At 34.9% G+C, this 19,658-nt stretch overlaps 1 protein-coding gene across 9 annotated transcripts in view; it reads left to right on the forward strand.

Moving 5' to 3' along the window:
* AKAP9 (A-kinase anchoring protein 9) overlaps positions 1-19,658 on the forward strand; it is a 155,928-nt gene that overhangs the window by 88,047 nt on the left and 48,223 nt on the right. For 6 of the 9 annotated variants that reach the window (XM_066354352.1, XM_066354361.1, XM_066354356.1 and 3 more), the window contains 7 exons: positions 7,133-7,295; positions 9,044-9,256; positions 10,207-10,245; positions 11,616-11,848; positions 12,734-12,853; positions 16,381-16,557; positions 17,220-17,324. In XM_066354352.1, the coding sequence (XP_066210449.1) occupies positions 7,133-7,295; positions 9,044-9,256; positions 10,207-10,245; positions 11,616-11,848; positions 12,734-12,853; positions 16,381-16,557; positions 17,220-17,324 (1,050 nt within the window). Of the gene's footprint in view, positions 1-3,495; positions 4,245-7,132; positions 7,296-9,043; positions 9,257-10,206; positions 10,246-11,615; positions 11,849-12,733; positions 12,854-16,380; positions 16,558-17,219; positions 17,325-19,658 lie in introns of those variants that run through there. The other 3 variants (XM_066354354.1, XM_066354357.1, XM_066354362.1) reach the window with 2 other exon arrangements.

Here is a 19,658-nt window from a genome sequence, read left to right on the forward strand (position 1 = left end):
CTATGTATGGAATATACAGTTCTTGGCTTTTTCTGATTTACTTATTTCACTCAATATAATGTTCTCAAGGTCCATCCATGTTGTCATAAATGTCACTATGTCATCATTTCTTATGGCTGTGTAGTATTCCATTGTATATATGTACCACTTTATCCAATCTTCTATTGAGGGACACTTGGGTTTTTCCATGTTTTGGCCACTGTGAATAGTGCCACAATAAAAATGGGGGTGCATGTGTCTTTACGTACCAATGTTTCTGAGTTTTTGGGGTAGATACCTAGTAGAGGTATTGCTGGGTCATATGGTAGTTCTATTCTTAATTTAAGGTTCTTTTTTTTTTAATGATATGTTTTTTTATATTGTATAATTTTAGTGGAAGATACATGATTATGCCTTGTACTTAGTTTTAAGGTTTGGGGCTGCTTTAGGTTCCATAGGTACCTCCTGCTTTAATAAAAGAACTAGTAAGCAATTTCTATACTAAGTATCAGGGCATCTGCCTTATAGGCTAACTTCATAATATCTATTATAGTAGTATTTTACTGTATGTATTTGATTTGACACGTGATTTGCTCAGGGATATGACCCAATTCATATAATAATACATTAATTATGATGGATTCCAGACGGGCTACTTTGAAATTGGGCTTATAGTGAATCTATTGTGGCTTCCTGTTGTTTGGGATAGCTTTCATTATAACATGAGAAGAAGTGATTACCCTTATCCCTTAGAAAGGTAAAGCTCTTTAATGTATGATTTATTCAGTAGTCTCTTGATGATTCTGCAGAAAAGTTATGTTTGAGAATGTGGTTTCAGATTCTTGATTCTTGAGTCAGGTAGAACTAGAAATCAGTCTGTTCTGTAGGAATAGACTTTCAACAATTCAAGTTTTCAGAATCCAGAGAAGCTATTTAGAGCCATAGAAGATTGTTTACCAAGAGATTCCTAAGGCCTTGGTAGAAATTAATGATTAAGTAATTGATTCCCGTGGAGAGACTTTTATTATATAGGCAACTCTCATTAATTAATTATCAGTTTTTAAGAATAATGGGTCCTCAGCTACATGTTTCTATATTTTCTCAAAAAAAAAAAAAAAGATTTTTCCTGAGGATGAAACAGTAGTACAAGTTAGGGTTTTGTTTTGTCACTTTTGTGTTTTAAATATAACTGCAAAGTATTGAGACACATTTTGTCAGTAGGTATTGCCTCCAGTGCACTGATTATAAGCATTGTTGGGGTTTTGTATCCAGGATTCACTCTCATTAGAGAAATAAGGAAATCAAAATCCAAAAGAGAGCAACACAGGTGTTTTACAATAAGGGACATATTTATGGGAAAAGGGGTTCAATAATTTGACATTGTACAAATAAAGCTATTTAGTTTGGGAAACATAACTCTATACCCCAAATTAAGCCTTCATATATACATTAAAATCTTGACTATCTGAAATCTTGGAATAATGAGCTAGTCTGGATAATTAAGTGTGTCTCCTACATATTGAACTTATTTTAACTTTTTTATTGCAGAAAGTTTTATACTTTCTAAAATTAAATATATATACATATATTACTAGAATTAGTCTAATTCAGAGTAATCTGCCTGAACAATAGTTGATGTTGGGAGATCTATTTGCCCCTATCCTAAATCATCTTAACTGCTGATGTGAGTCTTTTCCCTTCTAATTTTACTGTATTTTGTGTGTGGTTATTTTCTTAGCCTTGATCTATATTTTAGTTACAAAGGGATAACACTTAAAAATACACATGTGTGTATGTGTGTTTTCACATGGATGGAAACAGGTTTTACATGTTTTCAAAACTGCGCAGGGTGACTATAATTTGAATTATTTTAATTCAGGATCACCTTTCTGAACATGAATTAATATAGTAGTATGCTATCAGTTAATATACTGTTGTTATGAGGGCTGTTTGCCCCATTCTAAATCATCTTAATCTACTGCTTTCTTGAGTCTTTTTTTCCTCCCTAGTGTATTCTTTCTTTTCTTTGTAATTCTTACCTTGACCTAAATATTTCTATTTATAAAGGAATACTTCTTACTTTCATGGTTTTGTTTTTGCTTCAGATAAGAGAAATTAGACACCAGATTATCCAAATAAACTGTAATTTGCAGTGGAAGCCAAGAAAGAGTTTCTCGAGAGGTATTTGACATGCTAAGCATGGATCCCACCGGTTCATAAATCTGAGCAGCTAGAATACTGATGATTTTGTATCTGCTGACGCCCCAGTAATGTCACATTTAGCTGAGTCAGTGGTAGGATTACCATCCTGGACAAGTATTCAGACAACTAAAAGGCTCACATAAGAAACCATAATAAACAGAAATTTGTCATCGCCTAACCCAGAATTGTAAGAGACAGCTTCCCCTTCCTCACCAAAACCCTTCTCCCTAAAGGTTCTGGGCTTTTTGTAGAAACCCCATTTTCTCTGCCCTAATTATTATTGGCCTGAGTAGTGACTCCTTTAAAAATTCTGTGTAGTGAAAGTGTCTGTGAAATGGATTTTTGTAAATAATACCTCCTTGCTTTAATATGGTTTTTCCATTACTATAGATAAAGATTTTATGGATTTAAGATATTTAACTACTAGATAGAGAAAAGACATCACAGTAAAAAGCTTTTTCATTTATTTAAAACAACTTTCACTTTTGAGGGTCTTTTAATATTAAAAAGTAAGTCGTTCATCTTTTAAATTTTTGACTGGCTGGTTTATTCACTATGCCCAGGTTTCTGGAGCTACAAGAAAGCTATTTAATACAACTTGCACTTTTAAGTTTTAGAGAAAGTATATAGTTTACTTTAAGTGATATAATTACCAACTAATATACAATGCAGCTTCTCAAAAAAGATGTGGATTTTTTTTCACATTAACGTTCATTACAGTGCAATATGGAAATAGGTTATAACTGGACTGTCTATACAGGGTAGAGCAAAAGTAGGTTTACAGTTATTCATATGGAATATAATACAATAATTAATAAATAATAATACAAGAATAGACTTTGTTTTGTATACTCATAACTGTAACCCTACTTTACCCCACCCTATTTCTAGTAACTGCTTTAAAGAACACGTGTTATTTCTAAGGAAATGTCAAAAAGAAGTACTAACTTAGTTTTCCCGAAATAATTATAATTTCATATAGTGGAAGAACTAGATAATGTGAACTCAAACCTATTTAATTTCACATTTTTAAATTAAAACAAAAATTGTAATGGAATTGAAAAATGCTTGCTTATCTTAGAAGCATTATAAACTTGCCTAAATACCCCTTCCATAGCTCTGACGTGGAATTGGATCCTGTTAGGCAGACTTCTTTGTGGGCGTATTAATTCACATTCCACCTGTCAGGGTACCTATAGGTAAAGACATTAAACCACACCCTCTGTTCTGACCTTTCCTCAGGGGACACTGACTGAAATCCTTGGCTCCCTGTGACAGGCTATTTGAATAGCTCAGTTCATAAGCGGTTTTGCTTTTGAATTGAGTGAAGCAGCAAGAACAAGGGAAACAATGTTGCAACTACATTTCTCAAGACTGCTACTATGGAGATTTAAAACTTGACCTTCCTTCACTGCCAGGTTCGGCTTGGAAGGGTTATTTATTTCAACAGACATATTTGATACTGAAAGCAGTTTTATTGCCCAGCCAATTAGATATTTATATTTTTATTCTTCCATTCTTCAAGGATTTAGTTAATCTAGTTAAAAAGGTGTTTGCTTGTTTTTACTTTTGTTTTGTTTTTGATGAAAACTGAAAGATTTAGTTAGGGTTTTTTTGTTTGGTTGGGTTTTTTTTTAGATTTGTGGGGTTTTTCTTTCCTTGTTCAGTTTTTTACAAATTAGTTTTGTAATGTTTCTTGGATGGTGCTAAAAATTTTCATGCTGTTATGGTATAGCTTGATAAACTTAAAAAGAATTTTTAATGTAATGGAGAAGTGATAGAGTAAATAAGGAAAATTGGCAGCTGCATCTCCTAGAATGGATTCTTACAGGACCTATTTGGCAACTGTCAAACTCAGTGGTTCATGGTTGGAAGAACAAGATGAAGACATTTATGAGGTTGAATCTCGGGTGCCTTTACCACATCCATTTCCTCTTTGTGAACATTTGGATGAAAATAACTCAGTAATTATTAATACTTCTATTTTTCATTTTATTCACAAAAGAAATGGGCACATATTAAAGCTTATTTCTAAAATTTCACTGCCTACCCCTCCTTATTCAGTAAGTATAATTTTTGTTTTTTTATACTTTTAGTTTTAGCTTATACTTTTTTAAAAACTGTGTATAATGAGAAATAATGTTTAATGTGTTCAGAAAGGGTAAATGGAATAGAATCTTGTTTTGTTGTTTGATGTGTTATTACTGTTTATTCATCCTGAATGTATGAAGGGTTAAATTTGGTCTCAGAGCCGCAGCGTTGTCTTTAATTCCATAAAGCAGAAGGACATCATATTACAGTTGTCCCAGGCCAGACGAGCTTAAAAAGATCCTGCTTGTCCTGAAGTAGCTTGCTTTTATATGTTTATGAGGTCAATCCTGAGTGAAAATGCAATGCTTATATTTGAAAAAATAGCACCGTGGTACTTAAAACAGCTATGTGAATTGTCATGAGCCAATTAGGAAATGTTTACAATCCTATGTTATAGGGGCCAGAGTTCCAAAAAAGAAAAGGAGACCTGGAGTCTAATTTTCATTTCCTTGCTCACTCCCTTAGGAACTTATTTTCAGTGTTTTTAAAATGTCTACCCATCCTGTAGGAAATACTTTTCTTTGCTTTTTATATGAAATGTATTTTTATAAAGATTTTTCAGGATACAAGTATTTAACATAGGTTGGTATCTCAGGTTCATTTGACTTAAATATGTTGTGAATGATTTACTACAGGTTATTCCGTATAACTACAAGTTACTCAGCACTTTTTATGACTTTAATGGCTTTAACTATAATATATTAGCTAATATTTAACAAGCCAGATGGTTTTCAGAACAGTTTTGTTACTGCCCCTAAACTGTTACAAAGTGACAGAATATTTACTGATACTTTATATGTAATGGTAGGTTTCTTAAATTATTTATAAATATTGAATATGAAATATTTCATATATAGTAAGTATTCGGTATTATATAGATATTAGGAATACATGATACCTCAACTGGGGAGAAGAGTTTTTCTTAATTATAAAGTATTTGGATGAACATTTGAAAGGACTCTCTTATTCTGTTAAGTGCTGATGCCATCTGCTATGATAATGAAATTTGTTGCCTAACTTTACTGTATTTGATTCTTCCAACTTTTTTGTTTTGTTTTATAAAACTGAAGTTATTTCTTGTGGTTTTATGGCAAATATTAAATGCACTTTAAGGCTGGCTTAGATCCGATCAAGAAGTAGAATTTAGAAGCAAAGGCTTACCTAATTTTCTTAGCTGAAAGTACTAATTTTGTTGTAAATGCTCTGTTGTATTTGTACAGTAAATTTGAAAAAGAGGGGAAAAAAACTCATATCCTTTTTAGTTAGAGTTTTTAATTCTTTTGGCGATTTCATATATTTACCAGGCGCCCAGTTTATAATGTACAGAAAAAAGGTTACATATAAAAAAGGTTACACATGTGTATATAGAAACAATTGATTTATTTTTTAATATAGGCTGTGTTGTAAATTCAGGAGAGTAATTATGTAAAAACTAGTTTATCCTTTATGATCATGTTTCTTTATAATAAAAAATTAATGTATATTAGTTACCCACATTTAAAGGAAAATGCTCATTTTACCAGTCTAAAGTAAAAATATGTATACATAATTATCTTTTTGTTGAGGTAACAACACATTATACGTAGTTTAGGAAATAGTTTAATTTAAAATGTATGCTTAATTTTTATTATGAGTCCTAAATAGAATAATTGCATACTAGATATTTTAGAAATTGATTTAGAGTGACCATAAGAAGCTTTATTTAGTAACTCTAAAATCTGTTTGCTATGGCAAATATTTAGATATAAAGAGCAGATGTCTTTGAAAATAAAATATTCTTAAATATTATAATTTTATAGTACATTACTCATAACTGACTGTAAACCAGAAACTACTATGTTTGACTTATATTTTAAGTTTAAGATATCATGATATTTTAAATATATACTTAATACTTTATATGTGAAATTTCCAATTCTTAGGACATTGTTGTGAGCCTGTGTATATGGTCGTTGCTTCAAAAATGTTTTTAATACTGTTAATCAACTAGGACTGAGTACTCAATCTGAGCTCAGTTTTTTCCCATGTAGTTGTTTCAGTAAAAATAGATAAGCAGTCAGCAACCCAGAAAACTGAGACAATGGTTTTTCTGTAATTTCATGCAGCTGGTAACAATGATCAGTTTTTTTGAGAGGTTTGGCCTTGAGTCTGTATAATACTTGGGTTGTCATATTAAAAATTGTTTTAGAATGTATTAGAGTATGCCAGTAACAGCATTTTAAGAAGGCTTTGTTTATGGGTATTGACTCTAAGGTTCTAAGGTTTTGAAAATAAACTGAATATTCATAGAGAGTCTTGATGTTTCACAAATGCATAGAACATAAGGCTTTTAATTAAAACGGGCTATAAATGTAATTTCATTTTGTTTTGCCACTGTGATTTTGTTCATTGATGCCATTGTATTAATCATATATTATTAGTTCTTCACAATGTGCATCAGGAGTCACAATTAAAGAAGAAATGTAAATGTAAAAAAAATTAAAGTCTATCATCGAGCACATAAACAGTTACATAAAATTCTTTAGTAAATATAAAAAGAACCTGTCTCGTTAACTTTTTATATTGCTTTATACGATAGAATTCAGATCTTGTGATTTAAAGTGGTTTATTTCCAAAATAATCAAATTTTTGTTTAATAAAACTAGGATACATCTTTTATGGAAAGTTGTGCATAATCTACTTGTCTTCTGACTTATGCCGCCTACCAATGTTAGCATATACTAGAAATATAAAATGACTGAAGTTCAACAGCATGCTTTTATTTTTATTTAAAACTTTTTTGAAAGCTTTAATGAGAAATGAAACTGGTATTCCCAACACTAACTGTTTTTCTTCATGTATACTTTCCCTCCTTGTGTAGCTCGAACATGCAAAAGTTACACAGACAGAATTGATGCGTGAGTCCTTTAGACAGAAACAAGAAGCAACAGAGTTCCTTAAGTGCCAGGAAGAACTACGAGAGCGCCTTCATGAGGAGTCCAGGGCCAGAGAGCAGCTGGCTGTGGAGCTCAGCAAGGCTGAAGGTAAGCAACTGCTTTGGCAACTAAAGGTGGGGAATTCCAGGTGTGAATACAGAGATTCTGATGCAAACCCAGTTTAGAAACCACTAATCTGCTCTGAGTTAGAGTGACCATTGAAAGGTAGTGTAATTTGCCTGACCAGTGAGTGGTGGTGCACTGGATGGAGCCTTGACTTGGAGTGCTGAGGTCACCGATTTGAAACCCGAGGTCACTGGTCTAATCCCTGGACAAGGCATGTAAGAGAAGCAATCAATGCACAAGTCAAATGAAGCAACTATAAATTGATACTTTTCACTCTCCCTCCCTCTGTTGCCCCTTTTTGTCTCTTTCCCTCAATAAAAAAAAGAAAGAAAGAAAAGAAAAATATGCCTGACCAGGTGGTAGCGCAGTACGTCGACCTGGCATGTGGAGGACCCCAGTTCAAAACCCCGAGGTCACTGGCTTGAGCACGGGCTCATCTGGCTTGAGTGCGGGATCACTGGTTCATGGACATGGTCCCGTGGTCTCTGGCTTGAGCCCAAGGTTGCTGACTTGAGCAATGGGTCACTGGCTCAACTGGAGCCCTATGGTCAAGGTATATGTGAGAAAGCAATCAATGAACAGCTAAGGTGATGTAACTGTGAGTAGATTTGTCTCATCTTTCTTCCTATCTGTCTCTCTCTCTTGCTTAAAAAAAGAGAGAGAGAAAAGTAGTGTAATTTATCTTCAAATTACTCCAAACTATTTTTTAAACTGTATATATTTTTAATTATAGAAAGTACATATAAAAAATTTTAGAAAATACAGAAATGGATGATGGTGGTTAGTTACCATGATCTCACCATCCTAAAACAACTCTTACAATTTAAAGATGAGAAGCTAAAGCTAAGAGATGTTCATTTTTTTTTTTTTTTTGCGGGGACACAGTTTTATTTATTTATTTTATTTTATTTTTTGTATTTTTCTGTAGTTGGAAACAGCGAGGCAGTCAGACAGACCGGGATCCACTCGGCATGCCCACCAGAGGGCGTCACTCTGTTGCAGCCAGGGCCATTCTAGCACCTGAGGCAGAGGCCATAGAGCCATCCTCAGTGCCAGGGCCAACTTTGCTCCAGTGGAGCCCTGGCTGCGGGAGAGGAAGAGAGAGACAGAGAGGAAAGGAGAGAGGGAGGGGTGGAGAAGCAGATGGGCGCCTCTCCTGTGTGCCCTGGCCGGGAATCGAACCCGGGACTCCTGCACACCAGGCCGACGCTCTACCACTGAGCCAACTGGCCAGGGCCAAAGATGTTCATTTTTTAAGGTCACCTACCATTAAATGGCGATGCCAGGCTTGAAGTCTGTAAAGCCACATGCTATCTCTGTTGTACCATGCTGTTGTGCGTGTTGGCCTTCTACAATCACCAAAAGTACCAAGTAACTCTCTCTAGTATATTTAAAATGTGGTTTAGTTCACAAGCATCTGATTTATATTAAACTTTCCAGGAACTTGTCTATTTATATCTGTTTAATAAAGTGAGTTAACCCATTGATACGATACATTAGCATAGAAAGTTCAGAGAAATTTCATATTTGGGCATAATGATAACAAGAAAAAAGTTGCATTGAACATACTGTAGTTGCTATCAGCAGCAACAAATTGATCTAAGATTTGTAATAGCTTGGAATGATAAAGTTTTGCTAGCAATCTTCCCCCGTTTTATTGTTTCTATAAAATGTAATAGTACAATTTGAAATAAGTAAGAATCCCATTTCCTGTTAATTTTTTCTTATAGGTGTCATTGATGGCTATGCGGATGAAAAAACTCTGTTTGAAAGGCAAATTCAAGAAAAAACTGATCTAATAGACCGACTTGAGCAGGAGTTGTTGTGTGCCAGCAATAGATTACAAGAGTTGGAAGCAGAGCAACAGCAGCTCCAGGAAGAAAGAGAATTACTGTCCAGGCAGAAGGAGGCTATGAGAGCAGAGGCAGGCCCGGCTGAACAGCGTATGTATTCTTTAGACTTTGTATGAAACATTCCTTAAAATAAGTTGAAAGTGTCTTTTTTTTCCCTTTCAGTGCCATTATTCAGGTATTTTATATAGGGATTTAAAAAATTGTAAGAATCTACGTTACTGGTAAATGTCTTTTTAGCCAACAATGTGGAATCAGGATACTTTTTTCTTTCTCCCTTGGCAAATTTTAACAGGAAAATACAATTCTTTATTTTTCTTTAAACTTCTAAGAGAAAGCTTCACATAATGAAGCAGGATATTTTTTAAGTTGTGTAAGATTTAGTTCTTTTAATAGCAAAAAGACAGCAAAAATGTACACTTGGATTAAATAACAACAAGCACCAATCTGTCACTAATAGTGAGCAGGTGTGGGTGAATTTTGCCCTGCAAGAGAATAGCTTAGAAAGGTCAGTGGCTATTAAAAGCAGATCTAGTTCAAAGAATATATTACTTTACCAATAACTTATAATCTTTTCTTCAGTGAGAAAGTAGGTAACATCTTAAAATATTTTAGCAGAAAAACATAAATATCAGTTTTTGTAAGAACATAACTTGAAATCCTTTTTTGTCATATCCTTTCACTTTTAAATTTCACAAGCTGTTGGAACTGTGTGTAGTTTTACTAGTTCAATTTTATCAGTTTAGAAATACAACATATATTTTTGTATCATATGCTGTTTATTTCTGGTTGCTCAAATTTGTTCAACACAGGGTTACATTTGGAATTTTTAATGTGTAAAGTATACAGGTTGTATATGTAAAATATTTAAGAAACTCTGGTACGTCTCAAAATGTTACAAATGATATTCAAAATGGTTCTAACTTTTACTTCTTAATTCTTCTGTGTGTATATTATCGTATTTTAGAAAATAGAAAACATGTAAATTATATTTTTGTTCTGTATGTGTTTTTGTTTTGTTTTGTTTTATTTTATTCTCATAGGACTAGTAGATGCTGCAGTCGATGCAGCACCTGAATCAGGTGTGTGGATACAATTGCATGGCCAGGCTTTGGGTGGTAAACTTACAGCTCCAAACACTGGGTGACCCTCTGGACTTTCAACCAACTAGCATATCTCTAATTTTGCTGTTGTGTTTTATACTAATTTTTCTCTGTAACAGACCTTTCCTTACAATAAAAATACATATTTATATTTGAAATTAACAACAAAGTTTCACAGTGACCATCATCTTATTATGTCTATTTTTTCACAAAGCTTAAGGCAATTTTTATTTTTTTTTAAATGTTGGTTTATTAAGTATTTTTTTCTTGAACAGATATATTAAAACTCTTACAGCCTATGACTTTTCAACATGCTATTTCTGAAGCAGGAAGTATTAAGATGATGGTATCAACGGAACCAATGAAATTTCATATAAAGACTTTTTGGTTGACTTATATTAACATCTGAATCAGTATTGTTTTAAAAGCAAAGCTATTTTCTAGATTCCTAGTCCTAAGTAGCGTTGGCAGATGAGATAGTATAAAGTCTCTAGGGTTTTGTTTCTTCTATTTTCTTCATTAGAGGATTGTTTTACTTGCTATGTATCTTTTATTATTGTATGATTGATATTAATAATAATAGCTAACAGTTATATAGTGTTTACCATACCCTAGGCACTAGTCTTTACATACATGAACTCATTTGATCCCACAGTAACTCTTAGAGATTAGTACTATTACTTTTCCCATTTTACATAGAAGGAAAAATGAAGGTCATCATTTTAAGTGTCACAGTGGAGATAAGTGGCAGAGCTAGGATTTGAACCCACAGCCTCTGCTCTTAAGCCCTGTACCATACTGCCTTTTCTGTTTGGCAGTTTTCCCTTGATCTACATACATGTGAGCATGCAAGACAACTCAGGGATATGGATCTGACTAACAGGAAATTCTGATTGCAGTTGTATTTCCTTTTCTGTAACTCTTACTTGTCTTGGTTAAAGATTTGCAGTGTTTGATCTTCATGTGTATTGTGTGCATATAAAATTGACTTTATGGGTTTAGAATGAATTGATTTTTGCCTGAGGTGAGTTATTTCTGTGCTTAAATTTAATTAGACTTTGTTCTTTTCCTCATAGTAAAAGTGGGTTTTCTTTTTTTTTTTTGTCATTTGCTATGTTTTCAGTAATAGGACTTTTTTTTTGTTAATGCTGTATAATTTTATTAATACTACTTGCTTACTAACATAGGGATGTTATTTTGATATTTTTATTAGAATATTTTCTCTATACATGTGGTTGAAATAAAACTGATCTTTATGTGATGAGGGTAAAATCTGAACATAGTTATGGGTTATTTTACTATCATAGCATCACTGATTCGAAATAATATATTTTTGCGTTTATAAACAGAATTACTACAGGAAACAGAAAAACTAATGAAGGAAAAACTAGAAGTGCAATGTCAAGCTGAAAAAGTACGTGATGACCTTCAAAAACAAGTGAAAGCTCTAGAAATAGATGTTGAAGAACAAGTCAGTAGATTTATAGAGCTGGAACAAGAAAAAAATGCTGAACTAATGGACCTAAGACAGCAAAACCAGGCATTGGAAAAGCAGTTAGAAAAAATGAGGAAATTCTTAGATGTAAGTATTCTCAATTGAATACTGTTTTTTCTCAGTGCTACCTGCTGCTATACTAGGTTGTGAATTTTAAATTATAAAGAAACTTACAAATTCTGTATTTTCATCTATATGTCTTTACCGATTAATTGAAAAGCACTATTAAAAACAAAAATCCTAATAATTGTTAGCATCAGCAATCAGTACAGGCAGATTATGAAGAGGCCCTATAGATTAGCCTTTCCAAATACATAGTTAAGAAACTCATTCTAGTCTTTCCTTTAACCAACAACCAAAGAAGGTGAAGATCCTAAGAGCTAATTGGCCACCATTTTTCACCCACAAAAGATACACATATTAGGTCCCTTTTCCCTTGGAAACAAGGAACTGGGATAGTTGTCATGCTGTCATTATCTCTTTCATAAAGATGTCACTTCTCCAATTTTGTGTGGATTTTCTTCTTTGGGGTTTTCATTTAAGCCTGAAGTTCTCTTCACAGATCAGAGAATCAGATCCTTACACATTATATAATTTTAAGTGTAAAACCTAGATTAGGATTGAAAGAAATTAATTTACTAAACAATTTCTTCTATTTATTTTGTTTAATAACTAAATTAACAGCGGATTTTCTCCTTTGTTCCAAAAAAAGTAAATTCATTTAAGGAGAATATTTTTATTTAATTTTGTATTTAACATTACTTGAATTTTAAAAATGTGTTTCAAGTAATATTTAAATGCTTACATTTTTGTTGAAGAGCCTATGTAGGATCTTTATAAATATTTTGGTTTGGGGTATTCTCTGGTCATCAATTGTTCATCTTCAGACAAAACTACTTATAACCAGAGGGATGGGAGGGAAATAATAGCTTCAGTACACATTATTACTTCAATTTCTATTATTAACTTTAGGAGCAAGCCATTGATAGAGAACATGAGAGAGATGTATTCCAACAGGAAATACAGAAACTAGAACAACAACTTAAGGTTGTGCCTCGATTCCAGCCTATCAATGAACATCAAACCAGAGAGGTGAGAACTTTACTAATATTGTCTACCTTTCAATAATTTATATATTGTCTGTAAAACAAGATGCATATTGTGAAAAACTTAAAAGGAATTCTGTTGTATGTAAATCTTCAAAATCAGAAAATTAAATATTTCTTTGACATGAGGAAGTTTTTTTGTTTTTGTTTTTTTCTGAAGTGAGAAGTGGGGAGGCAGAGATACAGACTTGAGCATGTACCTGACCGGGATCCACCTGGCAAGCCCACTAGGGGGCGATGCTCTACCCATCTGGGGCTTTGCTCGTTGCAACCAGAGCCATTTTAGCACCTGAGGCGGAGGCCATGGAGCCATCCTCAGCGCACGGGCCAACTTTGCCCCAATGGAGCCTTGGCTGTGGGAGGGGGAGAGAGAGATAGAGAGAAAAGAGAGGGGGAGGGGTGCTTCTCCTGTGTGCCCTGGCCGAAAATCGAACCTGGGACTTTCACACACCTGGCCAACATTCTACCACTGAGCCAAGCAGGCAGGGTAGGAAGTTCTTAAAACCCTAAAAATTGTTTGTATTTGACATTTGCAATCATTCCTCCTTACATTTATCTTATAGTACTGCCCAATTAAACAAACTTCCCTACTCATTTCTCTATTCCCCATGCCCAACAAAACCAATCAAGGCTTGTCTGTGTTCTTTCACTCTTGACTTCCCCATCTCCATTTCTCTTCTCCGTCCACTCCAGTGAAGTTCCTAACCCCTCTGTCCCGGTGGGGTTTTTCCTCAACTCTGTTGAAGCTGTTCTGTGAAGGTACCCACAGCCTCATGACTAGGTCCAGAAGTCACTTCTTTGTCTTTGTTGCGCTAGACAGAGGCATTCAGTACAGCCTTCTTCCTGAAACACTTCCTTCTCATGGCTTTGTGACACACCTACTTCATTGGTTTCTTTCTCTTTGTTTTATGACCGAAAATAAAAGCTAGAGAACCCTAAGACTTAGTAGTGGGCCCCCTTTCCTTCCCTATTTATAGTCTCTTCCCAGGCAGTTCTGTATAAATGACACCGCATTTCTACCACTAGTCCTAACATCTCAGCCAAGCCCCAGGCTTGAATATTCAGCTGCCCACTGTGCTCTTCAGCTTAGATGCTGAGAATCTAGCATGTTCTCTTGTTGCCTGCCTGGCTCCCACCAAGAAAGATAGAGCATGTTCCTTCATTTCAGTAATTTTCCTACCATCTCTACCTTCCTCCTTGTTAAGACCCAGAATTCATTCTTGACTCCACTCTTTTTCAACCCCTACATCTAATCTGTTAGTGAGTGAGGTTTCACTACATTTTCCTATTCTTTCCCTTTTGTTCATCTTCCTGAATCCTAGCTGTTGTCATTTTTTTGCTTAGATAATTTTGGTAGCCGCCTTATTCTCTCTTGCTCCTATTTTTTACAACTGTCCATTATTTCCTCATATAAAAACATAGCTAGAACTCCATACGTACCAAATGAATGCTACATGAATGAGGGAAGATGGATTGTGTAAATTGTAAAGATAGTTATAGAGAGATTGTGCCTGAGGTGAGACCATCCCAGTTTGTCATGACTCTGCCCTTCACTTGGTGTCTGAAAATGGCTAAAGTCGCTTTCTAAAACTTGTTTACTTGTTTCTGAAACAGAGATTGTAAAAGAACTCATCTCATAGAAGTATTGGCCTGGTACATAATGAACACTTAAATATTATTTCTGAAAATAATTTTTATTTAAAAAAATTGATAGTATATCATTTCTGTGCAGTTTAGTGGATTTTATTTCTCTTAAAAGTATTCCAAAGGAGTATAAAATGGCTATAAACTCAAGTAAAATGTTATCTACATTTTCACTGAATAGAAGTAATCTGATACAGAACAGCCTTATCTACTAGAACAGTGGAAGAAAAGTTATCAATCCCTACGGAGTGTGTAGTTATTGACCTTATTTCTAACAAACATATTTTCAGCTTTTAAAAAACAGCTCTGTTTTTTGAAACTCAAAAGAATAGTTAGCTCTAGAATACGTCATCATTTCCTATTATTTGCTTTTTTATATCTGAGAATTGTGACATACTTAATGAAACTTCAAGAAACAAACAATGATGTATGTGTGTATTAGATTTTCTCCAAGAACACTGAGTTCATCAGTTCTCTCCTTACCTTGCTAGATCTGATTCCCAGGCTTCTGATTTTCTCAAGATCAAAAATCTAACTGTAATAGTAGAAAATGCCATTTTGTTTTTCCTGCTTTGTTGTCTTTTCCTTTGACTTAACTCCAAATCTTAGTCTACTCCAAATCTTAGACAGTGGCATTATTACTGTCATTCTTGAACCTATAATTAATTATAGATAAGCTTGTATTTCTTTTAATGTTTTGATGGTTAGTATCATTTTTAAATAATTTTCTCAAAGTAGTTCACTGAAATAGGGTAGTATTTTCTTAGTATTACATTTTTAATTTTAGTAATAAGCTTTCTCTCTTCACTTAACTAGAACTAATACCATAAACTATTACTAAACCTTCCCGTGGCCTTCCATCATAGAACCATTTACTTGAATGGACCTGTGTGTCAGGATCACATAGGGAACTTTCAGGGTGCACAGATCCCCCTCACCACCCCACATTCTCATATCTGCTGGGCTGCTGGAATGTGTAGGCCGAAAAAGCTTTCCAAGTGATTGTATTAATGCCCCCCAGCCCCTCTCATCCCTGTGGTATTTAAAACCATTGCATTATTACGCATTCATTCTAACCATTGTGGAAAGAAAATAGAATCCATGAAAGATTTTTATTTAGGTAATCTTATCTCATATAAGATTCTAAGTTGGTACTATGTAAACTTGTCATCTTTATTAGATTTTAATGTGATTATGCCACTAGAGCTTATAATTCAACATTATTTAAAAACTAATTTTTTCCCGCCCTGGTCAATTGGCTTAGTGGTAGAGCATCGGCCCAGTGTGTGGATGTTCCAGGTTCAATTCCCAGTCAGGGCACAGACGAGAAGCGCCCATCTGCTTCTCCACCATTCCCCTTCTCCTTCCTCTCTCTCTCTTCTCCTCCCACAGCCAAGGTTCCATTGGACCAAAGTTGGCCCAGGTGCTGAGGATGGCTTCATGGCCTCTGTCTCGGGTGCTAGAATGGCTCTGGTTGCAACTGGGCAATGCCCTAGATGGGCAGAGCATCGCCCCCTAGTGGGCATGCTAGGTGTATCACAGTCAGGCACCTGCGGAGTCTGTCTCTCTGCCTCCCTGCTTCTCACTTCAGAAAAATACAAAAAATTTTTTTCTTTCTAACAAGAGAAAGTCTAGTCTTAAGAGAAAGCACCTTTTTAAAATGTAGTTCAAAGCAATGTTATTTCTCTGCTAGGGCTTAGTTCTGTCAACTCAGAAAATGTTCCCATAGTTGGAGGCAGTAGTTGCTATTCTTATTTTTAAAAAAAACAACAAAAAAAAAACCCCATACTTTCTGAAATGAGGATAGATATATTATTAACTTGCTGAAATTTTTTAAATTTACAGTTCTTGTTTATTATATATTTCCAGGTTGAACAGTTAACAAATCACCTGAAAGAAAAAACAGACAAGTGCAGTGAGCTTTTGCTCTCAAAAGAGCAGCTTCAGAGAGATATACAGGAACGGAATGAAGAAATTGAGAAACTGGAGTTCAGAGTCCGAGAGCTGGAGCAGGCCTTACTCATTAGTACAGACACTTTCCACAAGGTGTGACATTGTCTTTGGGTTAATTTTTATCAAGTGTTTTAATGCAGTTTACTCTTAGTTACATGAACACAGTTCTTGAAACAATTGCTACTGACTTTTTTCTATTACTGCATAATGACATATATATCTTTATGTCTTCATTGACATTATAACCATTTCTGTTTATTCTTGTTTCCAAATGTTGCTTGCATGCCTTAGTTCTGAGAAACAAATATTAATTAAACCAGAAGGATTCATTACCTTTTCCACAATCAATAAGGTTGTGATTCTAAAATAATAGCCAAGTGAAAATGAATGTGGACATCAATTTAGGTTGATGCTTTAACCTAGATAATGAAATCTATTCCCATTATACTGAAAAAAGTAATAATGAATGAAAACAGAAGAGCAGGCTAAGGAAGCTTGGGAGGGTGGCAGGTGAGAGGATATACTTCATTTTATCTGATGAATGAATTTTAAGAGTATCAAACATTCCAGTTTGAATTTGTGTAAAATACATTCAATATCTGTAACTTTTTGATTATTCACTAATGTAGATTATCTACTTCTACATAGCAATTCTATTTCTATGAATTTCTAAATAGCAATACTATTTCTCCAATTAAGGAGAATAATCAAGATTTAATATCTGAAATTTTGAGGAAATTCTTATATATTTAAAGGTAGAGGACCGCAAACAGTTCGGAGCTGTAGAAGCGAAAGCGGAATTGTCCCTAGAAGTACAATTGCAGGCTGAGAGAGACGCCATAGACAGAAAGGAGAAAGAGGTAAAGAGTTTCTTTTTAATGACAAATGTGGTTTGAATTATTTTAAATTCTTGAAAATATTTGAACAGAGTGGAGTTGATGGTCTAAAGCCAAATTTAGACTGTTTCTTAGCTCCTTGCCTGTGTTAACCTTGAAGACGGTAAACATTTGCTGGTGTGAGGAAGTGCGCCAGGTGGAGGGGACAGCGATGTAAAGGCCTTGATACAGCAAGAGGTTTTGAAGACAAAAGGGAGGCTGCTTTGGTAGATGTGCATTGAGGAAGAGGACAGTAGAAAGACAGTCATGTTAGGACAGAACGCAGTGTCTCTTCTGCTCACTTGACTTTGAGCTTTGAGTTATTGTTCCTTTGCTGTGGGGCTTTTTTTCTTTATATTGTATTGCCCTGGGAGATTATAGTGCTATTTTACAATATACTAAACATATTCTTAAAAGATTAATAATAATTATATAAAGTTTTGTTTTCTACTTTCCCTCTTCCCCTAAAAAACCCACTTGTAAAATAGTAGAAATTTCCAAGTCCTAATTAAATTATAACATTTAAACCTTTGTCTACTGTTAGTTTTCCTAAAATGTACTCAATATATATTGTCTAGCTATATCATATCATTTAAAATGTTTAAAAATTTTTAAATTACATTTTTATCTCCCCATAATTTTCTCAGGACATTTAATATATTTTAACAAATATTAATTGAACTTAAACAGTATATAAATGTTAATAAGTACTTTGAAAAATATAAGAATGATTTAGGGACATTTCATTTCCATGGAGAGATAGCACATTGTCATTGACACGTTCTTCCTACCTGTCCGTCCTCCACATTGGAGCTGGAGGCTTATGCCAACTCCCAATGACCGTGTAGGGTGATAATTTGGGATGAAAACATAAGCGGGAAGCACACTGTTGAACTGCCTGCTGCGCGTGGCAGGCCCGGGCAGAACCTGCGTACTGTCGCCAGTGACCGGCCCTGCTGGCCTCCGCTCTTCCTCCCGAAGAGAAACCGTGGGTCAGAGATACCAGAACGGCCCAGCATCCGCCGTCCCCAACGACGACACACGCGCGTCCTTTCATGACCTTCCGTGACACGGGAGTAACACATCAGCTGTACTGGGGGATGACATCTTGGTGGTACAAGAATAATTTAAGCTCTGATAAAGCCAAACAAAACATAATTGGGTAGGATGAGACCACCAAAAATTATGTTCACAATGGAAAACAGAATGAGGACTAATTACCCTGGTGCAGCGTTCCATTAGCTATAACTCGACAGTCAGTATTCTGTTTAATTGTACAATTAATGAAGGTATAAATTAAATTCATAGTTTATTTCTTCCACTAAATTACTTATTTGAATTGCCTCTCTCTGGAATAAAAAAAAATAGGGAGAGAAAAAGAAAAGAAAGAATGATTTAGACATCAGCTAAAACTACAACGCAGAATGTGTAGTTTAAAGAAGAAAAAATATAAATGACAGATTAAGATAATCATTTCTATGAACAGGATTATTTTCTCATTAACACATAATACTAATGTTTATATAAAAGGTTGTTGTTTATTTTCTTTTTTGGTTTTTGTGCAAGAGGTGGGGAACACTTGTGTATATGTAACCACTTCTTTATGTTTTGAAAAAAAATTAACATTTAAAGATATATTTCACACTAAATAATTAAATTGTCCCATAAAAGGATGGACCTTCAAAACTGTTCACCCAAGTAGTGATAGTTAATTATGGATAGTTAATTTAAGTTTACTAATTTTATATTTCTATCATCATTTGAATTTTTTTTTTAATTCTCTTTCTTTTTTTTTTTTTTTTTTGTATTTTTCTGAAGCTGGAAACGGGGAGAGACAGTCAGACAGACTCCCGCATGCGCCCGACCGGGATCCACCTGGCACGCCCACCAGGGGCGATGCTCTGCCCACCAGGGGGCGATGCTCCGCCCGACCAGAGCCACTCTAGCACCTGGGGCAGAGGCCAAGGAGCCATCCCCAGCGCCCGGGCCATCTTTGCTCCAATGGAGCCTTGGCTGCGGGAGGGGAAGAGAGAGACAGAGAGGAAGGGGGGGGGTGGAGAAGCAAATGGGCGCTTCTTCTATGTGCCCTGGCCAGGAATCGAACCCGGGTCCCCCGCACGCCAGGCCAACGCTCTACCGCTGAACCAACCGGCCAGGGCCTCATCATTTGAATTTTATATAACATTACTAATACCTTAATTTCTAGAAGCAAGTACCCAATGACTGTCTACTTTTTACTTAGAATCATAATTGTTTAGAACTGCAAGAGATCTTAGCCAATTTCCAGTTTTTACAGATCAAACCGAGCCAGACATGTTA

This window comes from Saccopteryx leptura, chromosome 12, assembly GCF_036850995.1.
Source record: "Saccopteryx leptura isolate mSacLep1 chromosome 12, mSacLep1_pri_phased_curated, whole genome shotgun sequence".
Classification (NCBI taxonomy): domain Eukaryota; kingdom Metazoa; phylum Chordata; class Mammalia; order Chiroptera; family Emballonuridae; genus Saccopteryx; species Saccopteryx leptura.